At 48.7% G+C, this 22,088-nt stretch overlaps 1 protein-coding gene across 1 annotated transcript; it reads right to left on the reverse strand.

Annotated features, from left to right (window-relative positions):
* ALG9 (ALG9 alpha-1,2-mannosyltransferase) lies at positions 1-21,941 on the reverse strand. Its single transcript, XM_071449787.1, is given in 16 exon segments — positions 1-1,858; positions 6,501-6,631; positions 9,081-9,210; positions 9,770-9,917; positions 10,784-10,913; positions 12,594-12,748; positions 14,236-14,358; positions 17,903-18,008; positions 18,513-18,600; positions 18,875-19,010; positions 19,394-19,482; positions 20,343-20,413; positions 20,736-20,870; positions 21,107-21,245; positions 21,744-21,875; positions 21,877-21,941. Coding segments are annotated over 16 exon segments (1,884 nt in total). The 5' UTR covers positions 21,927-21,941; the 3' UTR covers positions 1-1,737.
* Between the last annotated feature and the right edge of the window lie 147 nt (positions 21,942-22,088).

Genomic DNA, 22,088 nt, shown 5'->3' on the forward strand with positions numbered 1-22,088 from the left:
AAAAAAGAAAGGATTCATCCTTCTCTCTGCATGATTCCAGAATTTTTAAGATGCTGAAGTCCAGAAGTCAAAGGATCTTGAAAAAATCATTATAAATAGCAAACACACACTTGGCTTCACAGATAACACAAACATTGATCCCATTAAACACATAATTGTCCCAGTTTGGTTCTTTCTTCCCAAAAGCAGAGGTTTTTCCCTGGCAATGTCTCCTGGACAGAGCAGCTTTGGCTGTTCCTCTGTGGTGCACGAGGGTTCACTCCTGGAGATCCAGTGCATTCCAGTTCACTGTCAGGTGTTCTTCCTCCTTTTCCCTTTGGAAAATTCCTAAACTTTGTTACCTGAAAGAAAAATTCCCTGGGTGAAAGCCACAGCAGGTGAGGAGAGCAGAGGGGCAGGTGGGGGAGACACAGAGAGAATTTGAGCTGGATTTTCCCACATTTGCAGCCTGAGCAGAACCTCAAGGTGCCACCCCCTGTTTTATTTTCCATTTTTCTCTTCTCTGGCGTAAGAGGGAACAGGGGGAGCAGCAGGGATAACCCATCTTATCTTCCATTTTATTTTCTATTTTTCTTTTCTCTGGTATAAGAGGGCCATTTTATTTTCCATTTTTCTTTTCTCTGGTGTAAGGGGAGTTTGGGGGGCAGCAGGGATACCCCATCTCATTTTCCATTTTTCTCTTCTCTGGTATAAGAGGGCCCTTTTATTTTCCATTTTTCTCTTCTCTGGTGTAAGAGGGAACACGGGGAGCAGCAGGGATAACCCATCTCATTTTCCATTTTTCTCCTCTCTCATGTACGGGGGGTTTGGGGAAGAGCAGGGATAACCCATCTCATTTTCCATTTTACTCTTCTCTGGTGTAGGAGGGGAACACAGGGAGCAGCAGGGATACCCCATCTCATTTTCCATTTCATTTTCCATTTTACTCTTCTCTGGTGTAGGAGGGGAACACAGGGAGCAGCAGGGATACCCCATCTCATTTTCCATTTCATTTTCCATTTTACTCTTCTCTGGTGTAAGAGGGGAACACAGGGAGCAGCAGGGATACCCCATCTCATTTTCCATTTTACTCTTCTCTCGTGTAAGGGAAGTTTGGGGAGCAGCAGGGATACCCCATCTTATATTCCATTTTATTTTCCATTTTTCTCTTCTCTGGTGTATGGGGGGTTCAGGGAGCAGCAGGGATAACCCATCTCATTTTCCATTTTACTCTTCTCTGGTGTAGGAGGGAACACGGGGAGCAGCAGGGATAACCCATCTTATTTTCCATTTTACTCTTCTCTCGTGTAAAGGAAGTTTGGGGAGCAGCAGGGATACCCCATCTCATTTTCCATTTTTCTCTTCTCTGGTGTAAGAGGGGAACACAGGGAGCAGCAGGGATACCCCATTTCATTTTCCATTTTTCTCTTCTCTGGTGTAGGAGGGGACACAGGGAGCAGCAGGGATAACCCATCTCATTTTCCATTTTACTCTCTGGTGTAGGAGGGAACACAGGGAGCAGCAGGGATAACCCATTTCATTTTCCATTTTTCTCTTCTCTGGTGTAGGAGGGGACACAGGGAGCAGCAGGGACACCCCATCCACAGGTGGCTGCTGGATTTTCCACTGGCTCGAGGCGGAGGAGCGGAGGCTGCCAGGGCTGCTCAGGGAACCCTCCCAGCCCCATCCTTCCCTCGGGGGGGCTCCAGGAGTGCCAGCAGCTGCTCTGGGTGGGATTTTGGCCGGCCCAGGTGTGTCCTAGCCCCCCAGTTTCCTCCTGGGCTGCCTCCTGCGGGCCTTCAGGATGCTGTAGTTGGCGTAGCGCGTGTGCTGCTCCGACAGCAGCGGGACGTAGAACGCGCGCAGCAGCCGCGAGGACCTGGGGCAGCAGGAAGGGAAAGGAAAAATAAAATAAATCATCCCCTCAGCGCCCAACCCTCTCCTCCTGGTGCCACCAGAGCTGGCTGGCACAGGTCTAAGAGTCCAGGCTGTGTGGCATTCACGTTCTCTGCAGAAATCCCTTCGAGAAATCTCTTGAAAAATCCCTTTCGCCCAGAATTTTTCTCCTGGGAAGCCTCAGAGAAAAAGGAAAACAATTTTATCTATTTATTTTTTCATCTATTTATTTTTATCTTTTTTAAAAATATATTTATTTTATCTATTTTATTTTTTATCTATTTTATTTCTTATCTATTTTATTTTTATTTATTTTATTTTTTATTTATTTTATTTTTTATCTATTTTATTTTTGTTAATTTAACAATTTTATATCATTTGCTTCTCCTGTGTTTTGCTCATGTGGAATGTATTTGGGGACTGTTCACCCACAGGTGATTCTTTCACTGGATTCTGTTGTGAGTTGTTTTCACTCTTTGGCCAGTCAGGGCCAAGCTGTGTCAGGACTCTGGAGAGAGTCACAAGTTTTCATTATTACCTTTTTAGCATTCTGTAAGTATTCTTTCTGTATTATTTATGAGAGGAATAGCAGATTTGTATTTCCAAACAAGCTGTGGGGCTGCTGGTGGATAAAACCAGCACTGGGAGAGAAAAGAAACAATGGGAAGGATTCCACTGATTGATGAATGGATAAAGAGATTTGCTTTTACAAATAAACTTTAGGTTTGCTGATAAATGAAATTGGATATTGAAAGATGAAAGAAACAATGGGGAAGGAAAACCCCTAAATTCCCTAAGAATTAAAAATTAAGAGGGAGGGTTATATATTAGAGGGAAACCTTAGTATAGTATTATTTTATACAATATAGTATCACAAAATAATAAATGAGCCTTCTGAGACCATGGAGTCAGATTCATAATTCCCTCCTTATCCGGGGTTCAACACAAATCCAACACATCCTCATGCCCACCGTCCATTTCCAGCAGGACTGAGTGGGACAGAGGGCAGGGAGATAATTACTGAGAGTAATTATGGAGTATTGAAATTATTGAGAGAAATTCAACTGAACTGTAATTATTGAAAGACATGGAATCCCAGATATCAGCAACCAGGGGCTCCTGGGGGTCACACAGCTCTGTCTTTCGGGGCACTGTGAAGGTGAAGGGGCCGTTTCCCCCCTGGAATCTCCTCTTTTCTATCCCATCTTTTCTATCCCATCTTTTCTATCCCATCCTTTTTCCCCCACGCCTCTCTGAGAAGCAAAAAGCAGCTCCAGTGGGCACTGGCATTTTGCAGTTTGGCTCTGGAGCCGATCTTCTGTGGAAATATTGAATTACAGAGGGCTGGGCAGCTCGAAACCCACACTCACCCCACGCCCTGCCAGGGCTGGGAGCTGGCATTTCACAGCCTTTCAAAAACGGGACCAGTGGAGCACGGAGGCCTTAATGATGTCTGGGTGAAATTAGCACCTTTGATTGGGTTGCTAATTGCTGGAGCTGTGCTGGCTGAGGGCATTGTGAATGAATGGATTCTCTCACTAATGGTACGGTCCGGGTTTCGGTGTGAAGTGGACAAATAAAACCTCCTTCAGCAGCAGCTCTGAGCTTGGTGAGGCTTCAAAAATCTGAGCAACCCATTGAAATCGGGGCTGAGGCAGAGCTTTGCTTCCTCAGCACCACAGCTGCTCTTTTTATGTCTTTAAGATCACCTGGATGGGAAAACATCAACCCTGCCAGCCACGAGTGTCACCCCAGCCACAGAAACCTTGGAAAAGCAGCAGCAGCAGCTCTCAGACTCCCAGATCTGCATTGCTGAGTGCTCAGGGATGGCACACTCCTGCTGGCCACTTCTCCCCCAGCTCTGCTGCTCTGCACACCCAATTCGAGCGAATTTTATTAATTTTTTTTTCCCCCATCAGAAAGACGGATTGTGTTTTGTTTGCCTGCACTGGAGATCTTTCAAAAACGCAGCAGAAAAACAAAGGCAGGAACAGCCACTGGGAGCTGCATCTCCCCAGGGGCTGCCGAGGCTCTGGCACAGCCTGGCTGGGCTCAGCTGGGACCAGCAGCTCCTGCAGCCTCGCAGCTCAGAGACAGAGGGGACCTTCACCTCCTGTCACCTCCCCGTGCCAGCTCAGCCACCTCAGACAGCAGATGGCACACGGAAGGGGCTGGGTGACAGATGACAGGGAATATATTTAATGTTCTATTTGCATTTGCTGCTAAATTTGTCCCCCGGAGATGGAGTGTGTGGAGCCTGGATCAGCACTCGGCTCCCAGCAGCAGGGCTGCTCCAGGCTGGCTGAGCAGGGGCTGCTTTGCCAGGGATTTTGGGCTCTGAAAGAGGCACTGCTGCAGGACAGAGCAGCTCCCAGAGCTGGGAGCACAGTGAGCCTTGGAGCTAAGCCTGTGTCTGCCTGAATTTCAGGAGAAACAGCTCAAAAGCTGCTCCAGCAGTGCCAGAGGAAGCTGTTGTGGGATGGAAGGAAATCCCAAGTGAAGATGTTCCAGATGTTCCCAGATTCCCAGACTAACGTGGACTGGCAGCACTTGGACACCTGCACTGGTGAGAGATCCCTCCTAAAACTGCATTTTGTAACCTGAGATTGGGAGAGGCAGGAGCAGAGCAGGGAATGGCAGGAATGAGGCTGAGCTCTGCCACGGAGCCACCTGGGCAGGTCCCAGAGACACCTGGGCCAGTTCCAGTCACAGGGACAGGTCCCAGAGCCACCTGGGAAGGTCCCATTGCCACCTGGGCGGGTCCCAGAGACACAAGGACAGGTCCCAATGCCACCTGGGCAGGTCCCAGTGCCACCTGGGCGGGTCCCAGAGCCTCCCAGCCACAAGAAGCTCATGATCAAAGCTCTCTGAAAGCCCTTTAATGCTTGCACTTCCTCTGGAGGTTAAGTTCTGTACCAACACACACATTTCAGAAGTAATTCAGCGACTTTAAAAACAAAAATATGGAAAACAACCCGAGGAAAACAGCATTAAAGGGAACAAGACAGCCTCTTATCAATGCTATGCTCCTGCAAGGTGACCCAATCATTAATTTTGCACAGAGAATTTTATTTTTTTTTGATGGAAAACCCAAGTGTTTGGAGCAAGCAGACAGCTCAGCCCTAAAGAGCTGGAAAATATGTGCTCCTCAGAGGGGAGCTGTGATATATTTCCCCTTTTCTGTGCCAGATTCAGAGCATTCAGCCAATATAGAATTAAATGGACCTTGGCAAAGCAGCTTCCTGAGGAGCATAATTAGCTGGTGGCTCGGAGTGCTCTCTAATTCAATTAGCAGCAGCATTTATCAGAGCCAGCTGAGATTTACATTTGCACTCGCTGACGTCAATGGGAGACTCACAGTGAGCCCCAGAGCCTCCAGTGCAGCAGGACTGAACCGAGCTGCTGGGGTCATTGATTGCACTGATTTCATTGATTTTCACACAAGAGCTGCGCTTTGGGCTGAGCTGGGGAGGTGCTCCATGCTTTGGGTTGATTTCTTTTTTGCCCCTTGCTCTGCAACCGCAGAGCTGCAAACTTGAAACCTCAACTCAGCTCCAGAGATCAGGCAAGCAAGATAAAGCAGCTGTGAGAACACACGAATGTGGCTTTAAAGCAGAAATGCACATTTAAGGGCAAATCCTCTGCACAAGGAGAGCCTTTGATGCCTCAATTGCCTCATTAATAAAAGTCATTGGCCACCTCCCCCTTGCCCCAGTGTAGCAGCAGGTTGTCCTGGAAAATGCAGCTCATGGAAGACCTTGCCAAGGAAAGCTGCTTGTGTCAGGGAGCTGGGAACACCAGAGCCCTCCTGGGAGCTGCCCAAACACCCCCATCCCTGCCCTGCTCTTCCCAGCCCCACTCCCTGCAGGGCCCAGGCAGGAAGCAATCGGGTCCCTCATGGAAAACAGGAGGGCACTGAACTCTGGGCTGGTTTGGTACAGAGGTTTTTCCAGCCTCTGTCCTGGGGTGACACCTTCAGGAGCTCTGAAGGGCTAAATCACATCCTGGTGCAGCTGAGGAGTGTTCCTGTGTTTGCAGGAATGCAGGAACATCATTCCCAGCCCTGATCCCACTCCCTGCCAGCCTGGAGCAAATCCCAGAGCCTGCAGCGAGGTGCTCAGTGAGCAGCACAGCTCTGCAGGACACACTCCAGCAGGGACCTCTCCCATGGATTTTCTGGTGCCTCATCAAGGTGTGGCCCTGCTGACTGCCTCCCCTCTCTGCCAGCTTCCAGAACATTCTTCAGATCTCGTCCCCTCTGATGATTTATGCCTGTCTTGAATCTGGCTGGGACAGAACAGAGGGAAAAGTCCCCTGGGAGGAGGTGACATCCACCTCATTTCTTTGGAAAGCAACTCCCAAAAAACATGGCTTCAGCAGGAAGCTTTATAAAGAAATTGTTTATTTCTTTATAAAAATATTCCTCCCCACCCTCCTCCCAGAGTTTCACCCTCTAAAGCAACTTAGGTCATAAATTTTGCAAGCAGGAGTTTGACAAAGGCTCCATTTTGCTGGGAATTGCATTTCAAGCTGGCATTTGCCCATGGATCTCTCCTCCCTGCCCACTTTTGCAAACAGAAATCCCAGACTGCCCCATCCCTCCCTCTCCAAAGTGCGAATCCTACCTGGAAGCATCAAGGAATGGCTTGTAGGCAATGGTCACCCACTCCTCCCTGTTGGAGGAGTACCTGGGCTCCCTGGGGGTCTCTGCTGCTGTGTCCAAGTCCACCAGGTAGTGGCATTTGGAGATGTCCATCTGCAGGGACACAGACAGTGCTGGCTTTAGGCTCACTCACAGCAATCAGAAGGGGCTGCACTCCCAGCAGCAGGTGGAAAGCTCTGTGCAGGACACAGGTGACCCCATTCATTGTGTGGGGGAATCCAGCAGGAGAGCACATTATGAAACCTCCTCCTTCCTGCTGGGAGCCCTGTGTCTTACCCTGCCCTACTCCCTCCAACTCTTCCTTGAGTGATTTCAGCTCAGTCTCCCACAAAATTTTACTGCCAACTTTCTTGGCCGTGCTTGAGATCCCCTTCTTGAAGCACCTTTGGGGTTTGATGTAACAATCTAGGCTGGAAACAATTTAATTAGGTGGATAGCAGATGGCTCTGTGGCATCACAACTGAGTGGCAAATGAAATTACACCACAGGAAACGCAGCTGAGGATGCTGAATCCACTTTGTGCTCTGTGTGAGAGGAACATTCCAGGCCCTGGGAGAGGCTCTGCCTCATTAGCACAAGGACTCCCAAACCACTAACGGAGTTTTTCTGGAAGTGATGGAGAATCATTCAGAGAAAGACAAGTTGCTGCCTCAAGGACCTCACTTGTCTCATCCTAAATGTTGCCCTGACTCCAAATTCCAGGTGCAAGCCACGTTTCCCTTGTATTTTCACATTCCTTCAATCACTATGAAGCCAAGGATGATATTCCTCCTGCTCTGAGGGCCAACACAGCACCTCTGCATTCATTTTGGGATTTACACAAGAGCTGGGTGATGCCCAGACCTTGAAATGAAAGAAAGGAACTCGTTCTACTGAACAAAGCTGTGAGGGATTTCTAAACTACATCCTCTCCTCTTCTGTTCCCCTTTCCTCTTCCTCCTCCCACTCTTTCTTTATTTGATACCACTGCTCTGCCAAGTGGAGGAGAGCTGAGTTGGATCCCACCCTGGCTGACAGGAGTGGGAACAGCCCAGAGCTGGAGCTCAGGGCACATCTGCTGCTGCCACGGGGTCTGGAGGGTGCTGGAAGTGAGGAGAAAATGCTTTAAAACCCTTTTCATTGAAGGCAGCTGCTGTTAGCAGCTTTCAGCCTAATCTGCTGGTCCTGCTTGGATGTATCTTGGGAAGAAATAATATTCCTTATCTGTTTCTTAGCACTTTCAGAGACAAATGCACCTCCCCAGCTGGGCAAGTGCAAGGTAAGTGCAGCTCGATGTGATTAAGGAAAGAGAGATTGCAAAACAAGATCAAATCACTCTTCCCCCAGTGTCTCATAGCAACAGGAACACTGAGGTTCCCTCTTCCATTTCCAAGCAGAGCAGTAATAGATACTCACACCTGAAACAGTGAGATCACAGCCACTAATGGCTTTATCCATGGCTCAGATAATCCTCCTGAACCATTTGTTTTCTCCCCTTTAAATGACCAAGAGCCTCGTGCTATTGAGATTTATCCCCTCTCACAGTCCTCACCAGTTCTTGCTAATTATTCTTCTACTCTTTAAAAAAATCTGAATATGCTGGTACTCACTAAATCTGGGGAAAGATCTTGATCTCCTGGTGTAATTAGCAGGCCAAAAGTAAGAGTTTTAAGCCCCTGTTTAATTTCTGATTTCTCAAGTCCTAGGCCCTTGAGCTTGCATGAGAAAGAACAAAGTTGTAGGGTGACATTAAGGAGCAAGCATGAAACAAAAGTGTGTTTTGCTCTATTAGTCACAGGCTGGAGCAGCCAGCTGTCTGTGCTAAAAATAAGCCCCAGTTAAAGATTTCATAAATTAAATGCACTGCAGCAGACAGCTCCTCTCAGGTGGGAACACGCCTCCTTCCCATTTCCAGTAACTGCATAATGAGCCTCAAAATAAGAATTTTAACCCAGAAGACTGCCAAGATTGAACCTGTCAGTAATTTTAAACATTGCTAGCTAGCAATAATTTTAAGACATTCCTATCTGTGTTTTGTTTAGTTCAACCAGGAAATAAATCAATAATACCAATATACATTATCTTAACAGATTCCCATTAATGCAATTAAGTTCCAAATTAAGTTCCTCCTCCTCAGCTGAAAATATGATGAATAGTTTTATATTTAAAAAGAAATAAAAGAGGAAAATTTCAATTCCTGCTCAGTGACAAATATTTTCTGTGGGGGACTTCAAATTACTCATTCCTGTGATCACATTAACACACTACACTAAACCCAAAACTGCAGTAATTAGGAATTCTTACTTCTGCTGCTTCTTTTATTATCATTATGTCTTCAAACTGGCAGATGAAAGGCAAACAGAAGCCACTCACAAGAATGGGGAGATTTCCAAGTGCTGCAGAGGGACCAATTTTGCTTTGGAACTCCCCAGGAAGCAGAAATGGGGAGAGGTATTGAATTAATTTACATTATCCAGCAGAAACGGGGAGATCCACCGTGAGGCATTGCAATAATTTCCATTATCCAGTGAGGTAAGGGAAAGAAAGCAGAACAAATCCTTACATATCGAGATGGCTCCTCTTTGTTCTGGTCGTTCATGTCTGCAGGAATGATCCTGGTGGCCAAGGGCCCCTTGGCAAAGGGTTTGGGCAACTGGCCCCGGAATTCTGACAGGATGAACTGGAGCTGCCAGCTGCAGAGAGCAGGGAGAGCATGGTGTGAGAGCAGCAGCACCAAGGACTCCATCCCCAGGAACCTGTGGCCAGTGTGCTCATCAGAACCCTTCAGAATCCTTTACTTGGGTACTTCTGACACCAAAACCAAGGACTCCATCCCCAGGTGATTCCCAGGAACTTGTGGCCAGTGTGCTCATCAGAACCCTTCAGAATCCTTTACTTGGGTACTTTTGGGCCCCAAAACCAGAACCAAGGACTCCATCCCCAGGCACAGCAAGGATTCCCAGGAACTTGGGGCCAATTTTTCTGATGAAAAACCTTCAGAATCCTTTATTTGGGTACTTTTGAGCCCCCAAAACCAAGGACACCATCCCCAGGCACACCAGAGACTCCCAGGAACTTGGGGCCAGTTTTTCTGATGAAAAACCTTCAGAATCCTTTATCTGGGTGCTTTAATATTGTTTATGACACTGCTGGTGACACCAGAGATCCAATTCCTGAGGGTTCCCCACACCCATTACTGTGCCCCTCGTTATCCACCTGCCCTAATTGCCCCTTTCCCATGGCAGCACTCACTTGTCTGGCAGGAGGAAGCTGCTGGGGAACCTGTGCCACTCCTTTCCCACACAGACATGGACTGGCCTCCCCTCTGGCACCGTGTGGATGCTGGGGTCAGTGGCAATCCTGTGGAATTCAGGGTACAGGTCCAGGGGCCCGTGGTAGCCTGTGGGAGGCAGAACATCATAATTAAGGTTAAAGGAAGAAGGGTTATTTAATTAAAGCCTGCAGAAGTTGTTTCATGTATAATTTTTTAACTGGTAACTCAGTGAATAAATGAAATGGTCTCTGCTAAGAAGTGGCTGGATTCAAAGCTTCCCCTCTTACCCTTGGTGCCCCTACCAATTTTATTCACATTTCCCTGTCCTGGCTGTCAATGGCCACCAAAACCCTCAAAAAAATACTGATGAGGTGGGAAGGCTTTGATTCCATCTCCATTAAGGACTCATGCACCTAATTCACATTTTTCACAGGAAAATGCTTTTCCAAGTGGGATTATCCATCTGAAGGCTGAAGTATCTCCTTTGAAAAGAGTCAGGTTTTAGATCAGTGGAGTTTACTGGTGAAAGGTGAAGAGGGTTTTTAAAACCCGAGGATTTTTTAAAATCCTTAAAATTTTTAAGGATTTTTTTTTTGTAATTCTGGTGACCCATTCACACATATATATGGATGAATGTATAATTAATAATTAATTAATGGTGACCAGCAGAATTTATTCCTTCCCCTGCAGCAACAACACCCAAACTTCTCAAGGACAAACTTCTCAATAAATTATTTTACCTGCAGGGCACAGGTAACATAATTTGAAGGTTTTCAAGCAAAACCTTTGTGGGGGAATCCAGCAGGAGTCCACATTATGAAACCTCCTCCTTCCTGCTGGGAATCCTGTGTCTTACCCTGCCTTACTCCCTTAAACTCTTCCTTGAGGGATTTCAGCTCAGTCTCCCAGGAAATTTCCCTTTTCTACAGCACAACTTGTGCAGCCCCGAGCCCCAGAGCCAGGAGAGCAGAGGGCAAATGTGAAACACCAACCTTTGAATAAGGCAACAGAGCGTGACAGTGACAAAAGGCCAAAGAGGAGGACAGTCCCCAGGGCCAGCCAGTTGGAGGACACTGTGTAGTGCTCCAGGCGGTAGCGCTGGAAGATGAAGTGGTAACATTTCTCAGGGAAGAGATTAAAAAAAAAAGAGAGACAATATGAAGTTACTCCAACTCTGATCCATTCAGCAAAGTTCTCATTTTTTCATAAAGCTCTTACAACAGTGTATCCCCCACCAGATTTTTTAATTCAGAGCCATCAAAATGACAGAAGCTCATAGGGTTTGGTCTTATTTAAGTGATAATTTGGGGGATTTCAGTGCTTTTTATGCTTTTAGGAAGGCCTCTGGACTAAAGTTCTCTCTCAGGGGCTCCAGCTTGGTTGCTCCCAGGTAAACCAGGGGCAAGAGTTCCTTTCAGAATTTCCTGCACACTCACCTGATTTTCCATGCTGGACTGAACTCCTGCCTAACACAAGCTCCATGACCCAGATTTCCAGAGTGACCTCTGGTTGTTTACCCTGCCTGCACAAACCACAGCTTTGAAGTGAATAAAACACCACAGAGCACATTCTGCGTCCAGCTTTGAACACAAGTCACTCTGGAAGTGATAAAAGAAAAACTGATAAAAAGAAAAATTGATAAAAAGAAAAACTGATTAAAGAAAAATCGATAAAAAGAAAAATCGATAAAAAGAAAAATTGATAAAAAGAAAAATCGATAAAAAGAAAAACTGATAAAAAGAAAAGCCCTTTAGGTTCATTTTTTTTTTTCAATTAAAAAGCCATTCTGGGAATAGCCAGGAGGAAATGCATCCAGTCCCTGCCTTGGTCCCTCCCTGCTGCTCTGCAGGAGTGGTTATTCACTCCCTACCCTCAGCTGCTTTCTGCTTCTCTTGTCCTGTTTGCATTTTTCTCATAACATCCACATAGTTTGGAGGGGGACAGTGACAAGCTTGTCCTGCTGGTGGGCAATCAGCTCCAGATTCTCAGCTGGATGCTCCATACTGGGCAAAATGTCATCAAACAGTGGCAAAATATGCAAGAAATGTACAGGAAACCTTCCTCAAGCCATAGTTACAATAAAAATAAATGAACACTGCTCTGTGATGTTCTGAGAGCACAGAGGAATTCTCAGTCAGAGCCAGAAAATTGGTGCCATTCCAAGCTGGATCCTGTGTGAAGGCAAGGACTGGAACCCATCTGGGAGTGATGGAGATCCAGGGTGAGAACAGCACCTGAGCAGAGGAAGGATGAGGGACTGAGGGTGGGCAGGAATTGCAGCAGTGCTGCACAGCAGGGTGAGGCCAAACAGCTGGAACAGGCTCCAGCAGGGACTCCTGGCTGCATTCCTGAGCCTTTTGAACAGCAGGAGATGAATAATTCTGAGCTTTGGGAAGGTTTATATCAGTCTCTATTAGTGCTTTGCTCTGTGAAGTGTTTCAAGTGATGTTTACTAAACATCCAGTTTTTGGCTCTTCCAAATGTTCAATGCAATTCCCAACATTTAAATGAGATCCTTTTGCCTTTTTTTCAGCCCAGTGAGGGAGGGATTCCTTCTGAGACACATCAAAATGCATTTCCCACACACCCACATTCCTGCCCTTGGAGCTGAGCAGCCAAGGAGGCACAATTCCATCAGCAGGCCACTGAACCCTCAGCAACCTCTTGGATTTTGGGTGCTGCTGGCACTAGAGCACCACAACTCCAGAATTCCCATTTGGGACTGGAGAACAACTCAAAGTCATCATGAAATAACAGCTGGGAAATATTCTCAGCTGTTTATTAAAAACCACTGGAATTTACCTGAAGAGCAGAGAGAGCCACAGCACCAGAGAGGCAGATGAGGGGGTAGATGGGGAAGAGAAATCTCTCTTCTTTGTGGGGCTGGCTGAAGAAAATCAGGATCCAGATGTACATGGGAGCCAGGGTCAGCCAGTAGGGACGGCCCAGATTCTGAACTGGAGGAAACAAAACCTCAGCAAAGGAGCAATGCAAGGATTCCTTCTCTTGCACAATCCCCTCTCACAGCCAAAGCCCACTCTGGAGACCCAAACACGCCCTGTCCTGAGCACCACTGCTGCCAAAACCCCAGGGAACACACCCCAAACAGCCAGCAGGGCATTCTCCTCAGAGGACTTTCGCAGATTCCTACAATACTGACAATTCCAACGGCCTTAGGAAGAGCAGAAGCAGAAAACAAGAGTGAGTGGATCCAAGAAGACACAAAAGCCATCAGGAGCTGCCAGGTCTGAGGAGGCAGACAGGAGTGCTGCCTTTCCTGCTGGGCACTGTACACACAAAGATCAGAAAAGGCCTCCTCAGGAGCTGCCCTTCCCCTCCCAAATGGTTGTTTAGAGCCCGAAGTTTGCCCAGCCTTCATTGCCTCATTACAAAAATAACACCGGGAGAGGTCTCCCAGGCGCCTTCTGCCGAACGGAGGAAATAACTGATTCAAAAATAACAACAATTACCCTGAATTTCAGTCACACTGAGGAGGGCTCTACACTGCCTGACAATTTTCAGTCCCTTTCCTACCCCTCGCTACTCCCAACAGCAGAGTTAAGCAATTAAGCCACCGGCATTTCACAGACAATAAGAACAAAGCACTTGGCAGAGTCGCTCCTGCTGTTAAGTACAAGAACACCAAGTGAACAGCAGGAAATCTTGCATTTACAGGAGCTCCTACTGAGCTTTTACTGCTTTCTGAGACTTTGTCACTCACAGCCAAGGAACAGACACAAGCAAACACCCCTTAACATACATTTTCATCGAGGATTGTGTTACTGTTTGTTGTAGTCAGTAAAAAAAACCCAAAAAAACAGAGCAAAGCAGTGACTGGACTGATGAATCTGGATCTGGAGGCTGCTGCTGAGCCTTGATGAATTTTCCTTAGGAAAACAGCAGAAAGGAATTTACACTTCCCCTCTGGAGTCACTCTCAAGTGTCATGTGCTCAAACTGATGTCATTTTGTTCAAGAAAAAGCCCAGTGTGAAATAGGGAATATTCTGGTTCTTCTTTTTTTTTTTTTTTTTTGTTTTTTTAAACTCTCAGTATATCCACACCCACAGGGACACTTCCCAGAGCAGGGCTCAGTCCTGGCAGCTGAAAAACCCACAGTGCCCAGAACAGTCCAGCTTCAATCCCAAAAGGTTTCTCCCCATTCCCAGCTGCAGACAAGGTGGGAACAACACCAGGTTCAGCTTCCTCCCTCTTCAGGATTATTGACTGGGCCACTCCTGATGGATTAAATGTCACAATGGAGCTCAGGAACCTTGTCAGGCTCACCTTTTTTAACACATTTTTCCTCTTGAGGTAGAGGCAAGGAACAATCCTGGATCTTAATGAGCTCCAGGAACTCTCCTGGTGCTCCAAAGGCTCTCCCTGCTGCCAGGTTCACTCCCAGTAAGGAAAAGCTGCTCTTGGGCAGGCAAACCCTGCACTCACCACGGAATTTCTGCAGAAGACACTCCATCAGACAGGTCAGAGGCAGCACGAGCAGGGCCAGCACAAAAACCACATTGAAGTTCAGAAAGCCATTGATGAAATAGAAGTACCAGGGCTCTGTACCTGAAGGGTGAGAAAAAAGGAAAAGAAAAAAGGTTTGAGGCACAAGCATGAATGGATGGAGCAGCAGCTTTGGCCCTTCTCTGCCTGACACAGCCCTGTGTGAGTATCTCACACTCACCCCTGCCCAAGGAACTCCACTGTCTTCCTGCTCAGAAATTATATTTCTCCTTATTTTTAATCTGAGGGTGAAAAATAGCCAGTATTCCAGCTGCTGCTCATGAACCCCAGAGCCAGCAGAACTCTGTGACACAGAGCTCAGCCCTGCATTCAGAAGGACAGCAAGGAAGCAGAGGTGGAGACTTGTAAAACTGGGAAATTTGACCCCAAATTCATTCTTTCTTCCTAACTGCAGAGGAGTCACAGAAAACCACACAATGTCCTGTAATTCTGGAGTGAGGATGTTCATTCTGGGTTGGCAGCAACAGAAAAGGTACCAAAAAGGATTAAGAAGGAAAGGAGTCTGTATTCTCCCTTCACCCCAACAAAGACTCTGCCACTAAATGCTGGTTTTGGTCCCTCCTTTCACTCAGCACTATTGAAATGTCCCAAATTCAGCCTGTTCTGACACAAACAGGAGCCAGGCAGCTCTGCCTCCACACTTGGGAACTGGCTGCAAGCTCTGGAGGATGTAAACTGAAAGAAACTCCAGTCCAACTGTCATTTATTTAGACTCTTAATTCAGGATGCTTAAAGCCCTTAACAATGAGGAATGCCAGTTCCTCTCCACACATTTCCCACTCTCTCAGTGTGATTAGCTCAATCAGCCAGTAAATGACACGCGGGGGCTTTAATCACTGCACTGTTGTGACATGTGTCACATGCCACAGCAATTTCCTGCAATCAGAGCCACTTACATCGGGTCCGTGTTGAAATTAATCAGACAACTGAATAGCAGCAAGGAAAACCCGAGAGTTCTGCAGCTCCTGCAGCTAAAAAAAGGGGAGAAGCTGCACTGGGGATGTCACAAACATGGCCCTGGAGTCACTGCCTGGCCAAGCAGCTTGGGTTCATAGAGGAAACCCTGAGTTATCAGCTCGGAAAGCAAACAGCAATTATATAAAAAAGTTCTAAATCTTTGAAGGGCAAGTCCAGGGACCATCCTGTCACCTTTGTGGCTGGAATGGAAAGCAAAGGGAATTCACCCTGAATTCACCTCTCTCTGCTCTGGTTTCAGATCTGGCAGCCTGGGGGTCAGGAGTGAAGGACACTCCATGAAACACAACTCCATGATCCAAACAGAGCCCAGATAACACTGCTAATAAACAGAGCAGCTGCTCTGAGGCTTTCACCAAAGGAAAAGCTGCTCGCTCACATTTTTGTGCAGTGTGACTGAATTGCCCAGAAAAAACAAGCACTGGAGCCTCCCCTCATTCTCCAATGAGGGATTTTCTTCTCTGTGAGAGGCTAAAAAAAATAAAATAAAAAGGGGGAAAATAAGAGAAGAGAACAGTGCACAGCAGGCAAAGAGCACCAGGCTGGCTCACTGGTGACGCAGCCATTCAGAGGCACTCAGGCTCAAAGCCTCCCAGGGCAAAAGGGGTTTTATTCTTCTTAATTCTTCTTATCCACACGGCTCAAGGTGAACTGCAGCCTCAAAAAGGAACAACCCCACTGCAGGCAAGAAGTCCTGGCCCAGAACATCATCTCTGAAGCAGGCAGAGGCACTGAGAGCTCTCCAGTAAAGGGAATATGCTTGCAGAGCAGGAGAGGAGCTGGAGAATGTTCCTGCAAGGATGCACATCCCAGAGCTGGGCAGGGGTGGGATCCAGGAGACAGACTGGTGAAAGCAGTGGGAAAGGAACACCCAGGCAGCTCCTGGCACGGTGGTTCCATGGGGAAAAGCAGCTGGAAGCTCTGTCAGACCCCAGTGAGAAAATGCTTTGAACTCTGAGGTCTGGGAATGGGCCCAGGAGCAATTCCAGAACTCAGGAGTGAATCAAATTTAGCCAGGCTGCACCTTGACCACAGGAATGGTGAGGGCAGCTCAGGCCAGAGCAGGGGAGCTGTAAAAGAGGTTTGGGACAAGGAGCCCCACCCTGGGCTGAAGCCTGAGTGCAGGAACTGCAGCTGGCAAGCAGAAACCAAGCTGCAATAATTTGGTCATGAGTCACAGCCCTCGTTCTGATTCAGTGCTGCTACAATGAACAGTCTGCTCACTGAATTTCATTTATTCTCACTCTGCTGAAGAAGCAGGGCTCCACGGAGAAAGGTGGCACACACAGAGCAGCTCCAGCACCTTCCACCCAAGCTGAATAAGGCTTCCTAAAGTGGGACAAAACTCTGGTCACAAATTAAGTACACAAAAACACCCCAAAGCCTCAGAAACAGGGATGGACTCTTGGCAGCTGTTTTCCCTTGGCTGTAGAAACCAAATCACTCCAGGGAAATATTAATTGCACAGACAATATTTATGTAGAGGGAGCTTATTGCTAAAGACAGAGGAAAAAAAAATTAATTGAACCTTGTCTCACAAACACTGCAGTGCTTACACTGGAGATGATCTGGGCTGGTGACTCTGCCCCCATCATGTGAACGTTGGGAAATCCCAGCGTCCAGAGCCAAGAGGGATTGGCCAGCCTTTCATCTCCCCTGGCAGTGTTATTTTTCCCCAGTGTTTTGGAGCTCTCTAAACACACAGCGTTGTCCTGGCCACACTGCATTAAAGAGCAATTCCAGGCAGGCTCCTTTACTAGCCCGAGGATGTTGTGTGAATGTCACTGTGAATAAAACTCTTCAGGACAGATGGGTCCCTGGAGGCTTCTGGAAACAACTCATGCACCAGTGTGGAAAAGGTCAGGCACAAGGCCCTGCCAAAACCTATCAGAGACAGAGCCTGGAGTTTACTTACACAAAACTCCCAGCCCCACACTTCAGAGCCTTCCTGCAGAGGCCAAGAGCCCTGGCAGAGCAGCTGCTGTCCTGCTGTGCCAGGCACAAGTGACAAATCAGCACTGAGCACCACCCAGAACAGCCCCTCAGTGCCAGCTGCCAGAGAAAGCCCTGATGTTGCTGCTCCCCACTGCTGAGCCCTCCTGGAACAGCTCCTCTGGCCTCACACAGAGCACAGAGATGCTGCAGGCATCCCCTGGTCTCTGCCAGCCCTTCTGAAGCCCCGCTAGAAATGAATTTCCACCTCTAGAAGTGCAGGATATGGACAGAAGGAAGTGTGGATTCTGCACCATTCCTCACTTTGCCAAAGTTCTGCAGCCTGACTGCGAGGAGCAGCAGCCAGGGACTGATTCAAGCTGACAAACACACACGGGCCACTTGTGCCCAGCCAGTGAGACACCTCCTGGCAGTTTCACGGGAGTGGAAAGTGCAGGAAAGCAGCACAGCTCCCAGGCTGGAGGAACCGGGAGCGCATTGCCAGCTCGACAGAGACATCCCGTGTCCAGAAGCAGCAGCTGCAGCCCTCGGAGCTGGCAGGAACAGGAGCTGGCAGCTGCTTTTGCTGTAGGGCACGGCACAAGAAGCACTGCAAATCGAGGGCCAGGACAGCCAGGAAACCTCGGGCTGCCTCCCTGGCTTGGTACCCCAAACTCACCGTAGAGATCAGGCCCATGAGGGGTGAAGACATTGTACAAAACGATGTTGAGAGGTGCCACCACCAGCTTCCCATAGTAATAGCTGTCCACCAGCACCAAGGGCACCTGGAGGAAAGCAGATTTTGGTTAAAGTGCAGCAGCTCCAGCAGATTTTCCTAAAGGAACTCATTCCTTGTGTTGCCATCCATTCCCTCTTTGTGTTGTGGCATGTCACAGACACATTTTATGGAAAATCCTTTCCTTAGGATTTTTCCTCCTGAGAAGCTGAGAGGCCTCAGGAACAAAATGTAACCAATGGTTATCTGCTGCTGTGGAATGCAACAGGTGCATCTGGGATTGGTCTCATGTGGTTGTTTCTGATTAATGGCCAATCACAGCCCAGCTGGTTCGGACTGTCTCCGTCAGTCACAAGCCTTTGTTATCATTCCTTTCCTTTTCTATTCTTAGCCAGCCTTCTGATGAAATCCCTTCTTCTATTCTTTTAGTATAGTTTTAATATAATACATATCATAAAATAATAAATCAGCCTTCTGAAACATGGAGTCAGATCCTGGTCTCTTCCCTCATCCTGGGCCCCCTGTGAACACCAGCACAGTGGCAGGCACTCACCAAAAACAGGATCAAGGACACCACACACCAGTTCAGGAAACTTTTCCACCTCTTCTTCAGGATCAACAGGTCAAAGGCAATAGGAAGCCTGGAAGAGAGACCAGCTGTCAGCTGGAGGCTTTGAGAACCCCACTGCAGCTTCTGCTGCCCCTTCAAAGCAAGAGACAGAACCACCACTCTGCTCCTACTCCAGATTCATCATTCAGCCCAGGTTTTACCCGAATTAATGCCAGGAAATCTGCCCAACCTGAGTTTTCCAAAAGCCAGGAAGGCTGTAGCAACGATCCTGGGCTAAGCTGGCTAAGCTGGTTCTCCCCAGGCAGGTGAAAAGCAGCTGAGAAAGGGCAGAGAGTGCTCCTTACCCCAGGGCTGCGCTGAAGGGCCAGCCCAGCAGGGCCCCAGCAGCCACCCCCAGCACTGCCACCGAGGTCCTGTCCATGTACCAGCCTGTCATGGCCACCACCGTGGTGTACATGCAGAAACTGCTGGGCAGGAAAGCTGCAACACAAGGGGATTAAAGGTCAGCACAGCTTCCCCACACTTCACACAACGCCTGCTGCAGGTCTTACAGCGGCTGGGAAAACAGGTACAGCCAGCCAGAGGGGACAGCACACACAAAGGCAAAGTGCCAAAGTGCCAAAGTGCCAGCTCCTTCCTTAGAACAAAGGCTGTCCAAGGAAGGCAGGACAAGAGCCTGTTTAAAGGCACTGCAAATATTAAAAAACAGGAGGCAGCAACAGAAACAGGCCTGGAAATTGTAACACAGAGAACAAAACTTGAATCAGTGCTTGTTCTGTCGTGGGAATACAACAAAGAGCACCCTGGAGATGTGATTTTCTTCTCTCTGAACCTTTGTCAGTGCCAGTGCCAAGCCAACTCACCTGCAGAAGCACAGAACATGCCCGTGCTGAGCACCAGGAAGGCCAACATCAGCCTGCTCACGTGCAGCCCAAACTTCTTGCACACAGCCCTGGGGAAGCAGCAGAGAAACAGGTACCACAAAACAGCCCCAGGGAAAAATCAGCAGCACCAAGGCATGCAGAACCACAAACAACCCATGAGAGCTCTGAGCTGGGGCATTCCCAACACTCAGCTGCTGCCTCTCCTGGGGTTCCAGACCCTGAGTTACCCCAGTAAAAAACTCTGGGTGGGGCCTGGATTCTCCCAGCTGTGCTTGTGCAAATCTCAGGAGTTGTGGCTGCACTGCTGCACACTTCCATCCATCCCCTCACCCCTCACAAAACCCCACCATGCAAAACAGCCACAGTTCACCTCTTTAAGTCAGAATGTGGATGAGAAAATAGGTGTCAGTGCTCTGGTTTAAGGAGATGAACTCTGGCTTCTGACAAACAAAAAACTCATGCAAGGTAGTGGATTAAAAATCAGGAATCAAGAGGCAGCAGGTAAAAATAAAAATCCAATTTAGACAAGGTAATAATTGCATGTTAGGGCTACTGATTTCAGTGGATGTAAGCAGCACTGGCAGAGAGATTGCAGACAGCAGCAATCAGTGTGCTCCAGTCAAATTCACTGTGATAAGCAAACACAGCACCAGACTCTCCTCAGCCTGCAACACTCCCACCCTGCTTGCTGCCAGCAGTGAGGAAACGAGTGGAGTCAACAAAATGCTGGAGTAGAGGTGTGGGTGGGAGATCTGGGAGTGCAATTTTCTCCTAATTGTGACGTTCTGACCAACACCTCAGTGAGTTATCATGAGAACTGGTATTTTCTCATCTACACACGAACCTCAAAGCCTATTTCTTGTGGCAGGAACTGTCCCTGGCACTCACACTGCTCCCACACACCCCCTGCAGACACTCTGACACTCACTTGTAGAAGTAGAGTTCACAAATGCAGCTCAGGAAGGCCAGGAAGCATCGCAGGAAATAGAAGATGAGAACCTAGCAGACACAGAGAGAGTCTGAATGAGGCACAGGACACAAAATGGGCTTGTAAAACATCAGGGGAAACCCACAAACCCTTGGAAATCCTTCCAGGGAGGTCAAGGTTTGTCAACAAACCAGTTTTATAAAAATGGAGTCAGTTTCAACCATGTTTTATAAAAATGAAGTAAATTTCAACCATGTTTTATAAAAATGAAATCAATTTCAACCATGTTTTATAAACACAAATTCAATTTCAACACCAAACAGGACAGCTGTTTCCCACACACTAAATGTACATTTCTTCCTCTCAAAAGCAGCTTCCACACACCAAATTTACCTTGTTGGTTTGCAGAACCCTGGCATGGAACCAGGCTGGCAAGGCATGGAGCCACAGGTAAGCATAGGAGCGGATGGCGTAGGCAGGAGAGTACTCCCAGGTCTGAAACCCCTTCCCATAAATGAGGTAGTGTGTCTACAAAGAGAGATCAAAGAAATAAATTAACAAGCAGCACACAAAGCAGAGAGTTTGCCACAAAGCAGACAGTTTCCAGAGCAAAATATTTCTTATTGAAACAGAGGGATCAGCACAAGGCTCTGAATAAAGCTGCATTTGCACAAGCCAACTGGGAACTGAAACAGAGAGCACAAGGTGTCCTAAATAAAGGGGTATTTGCAAACTGCCAATCCCAAGGGCAGGAAGGGACTCACCGGCTCCCAGTAGTTAAATGTCTCGTCACAATCCGAGATGTTGCTCAGCAGAGCTGCACAGAACCTGGCTGAGATCAGACACTTGAAAGCTGTTGATCCTTCAGGGGCCCAGACGTGCCCTGCTTTGCTCCCGGATGATCTAATCCAAAAGCGGAGGAGGTACAAAAAAAAAATAATTACAAATATGCAGCAGAAAACTCAGCTACAAGATCACAGCTCACAAGGTGACACCGAGCAAAGGGCCGAGGGTGCATTAGGGCAGGAGGGATGGGGATGCCGGTCCCCTCACAAGGAAGCAGCAGCAGCCCCTCGGCACCCCCAAGGCAGCCGGGCCGGGGATGCTCCGGCACCGTCCCCACAGCACGGACCGCCCGTGTAAACCCCGGTCCCGGTAGCCCCGGTAGCCTCAGCAGCCCCGGTAGCCCCGGAGGCCCCAGCAGCTCCGGTAGCTTCAGCAGCCCCGGTAGCCTCAGTAGCTCCGGTGGCCTCAGCAGCCCCAGCAGCCCCGCAGCGTCAGCAGCCCCGGTAGCCTCAGCATCCCCAGCGGCCTCAGCAGCCTCCGTGGCCCCGGTGGCCCCGGTAGCCTCAGCAGCCCCAGCAGCCCCGGTAGCCCCGCTCCGTCCCCGGCAGCACCCACTCGTTCCGCGCCTCCTCGCTGCCCGTGGGCTCGGGCCGCCGCCCCGCCGCGTCCCCGCCGCCCGCCCGCGGCCGCTGCCGGGCCCCCTTGGCGGCCATGCCGGGTACGGGCAGGCAGCGCCCGCCGCCCGCCGCGGCCGGGCCCGAGCAGCTGCGGCAGCGCGGCCGAAGCCGCCGCCGCCATCACGGGTGTGGGCAGCGCGCTCCCTGCGGGCGGCGGGAGCGCCACAGGGAGCGACAGACGGACAGGGACCGACAGAGGGACTGACAGGGGGACCGGGACCGACAGACGAACAGGGACCGGGACCGACACAGGGACTGACAGGGGGACAGGGACCGGGAACGA

This window comes from Agelaius tricolor, unplaced genomic scaffold (assembly GCF_023055355.1).
Source record: "Agelaius tricolor isolate 1412-34295 unplaced genomic scaffold, bAgeTri1.0.p SCAF_29, whole genome shotgun sequence".
In the NCBI taxonomy this organism is placed as follows: domain Eukaryota; kingdom Metazoa; phylum Chordata; class Aves; order Passeriformes; family Icteridae; genus Agelaius; species Agelaius tricolor.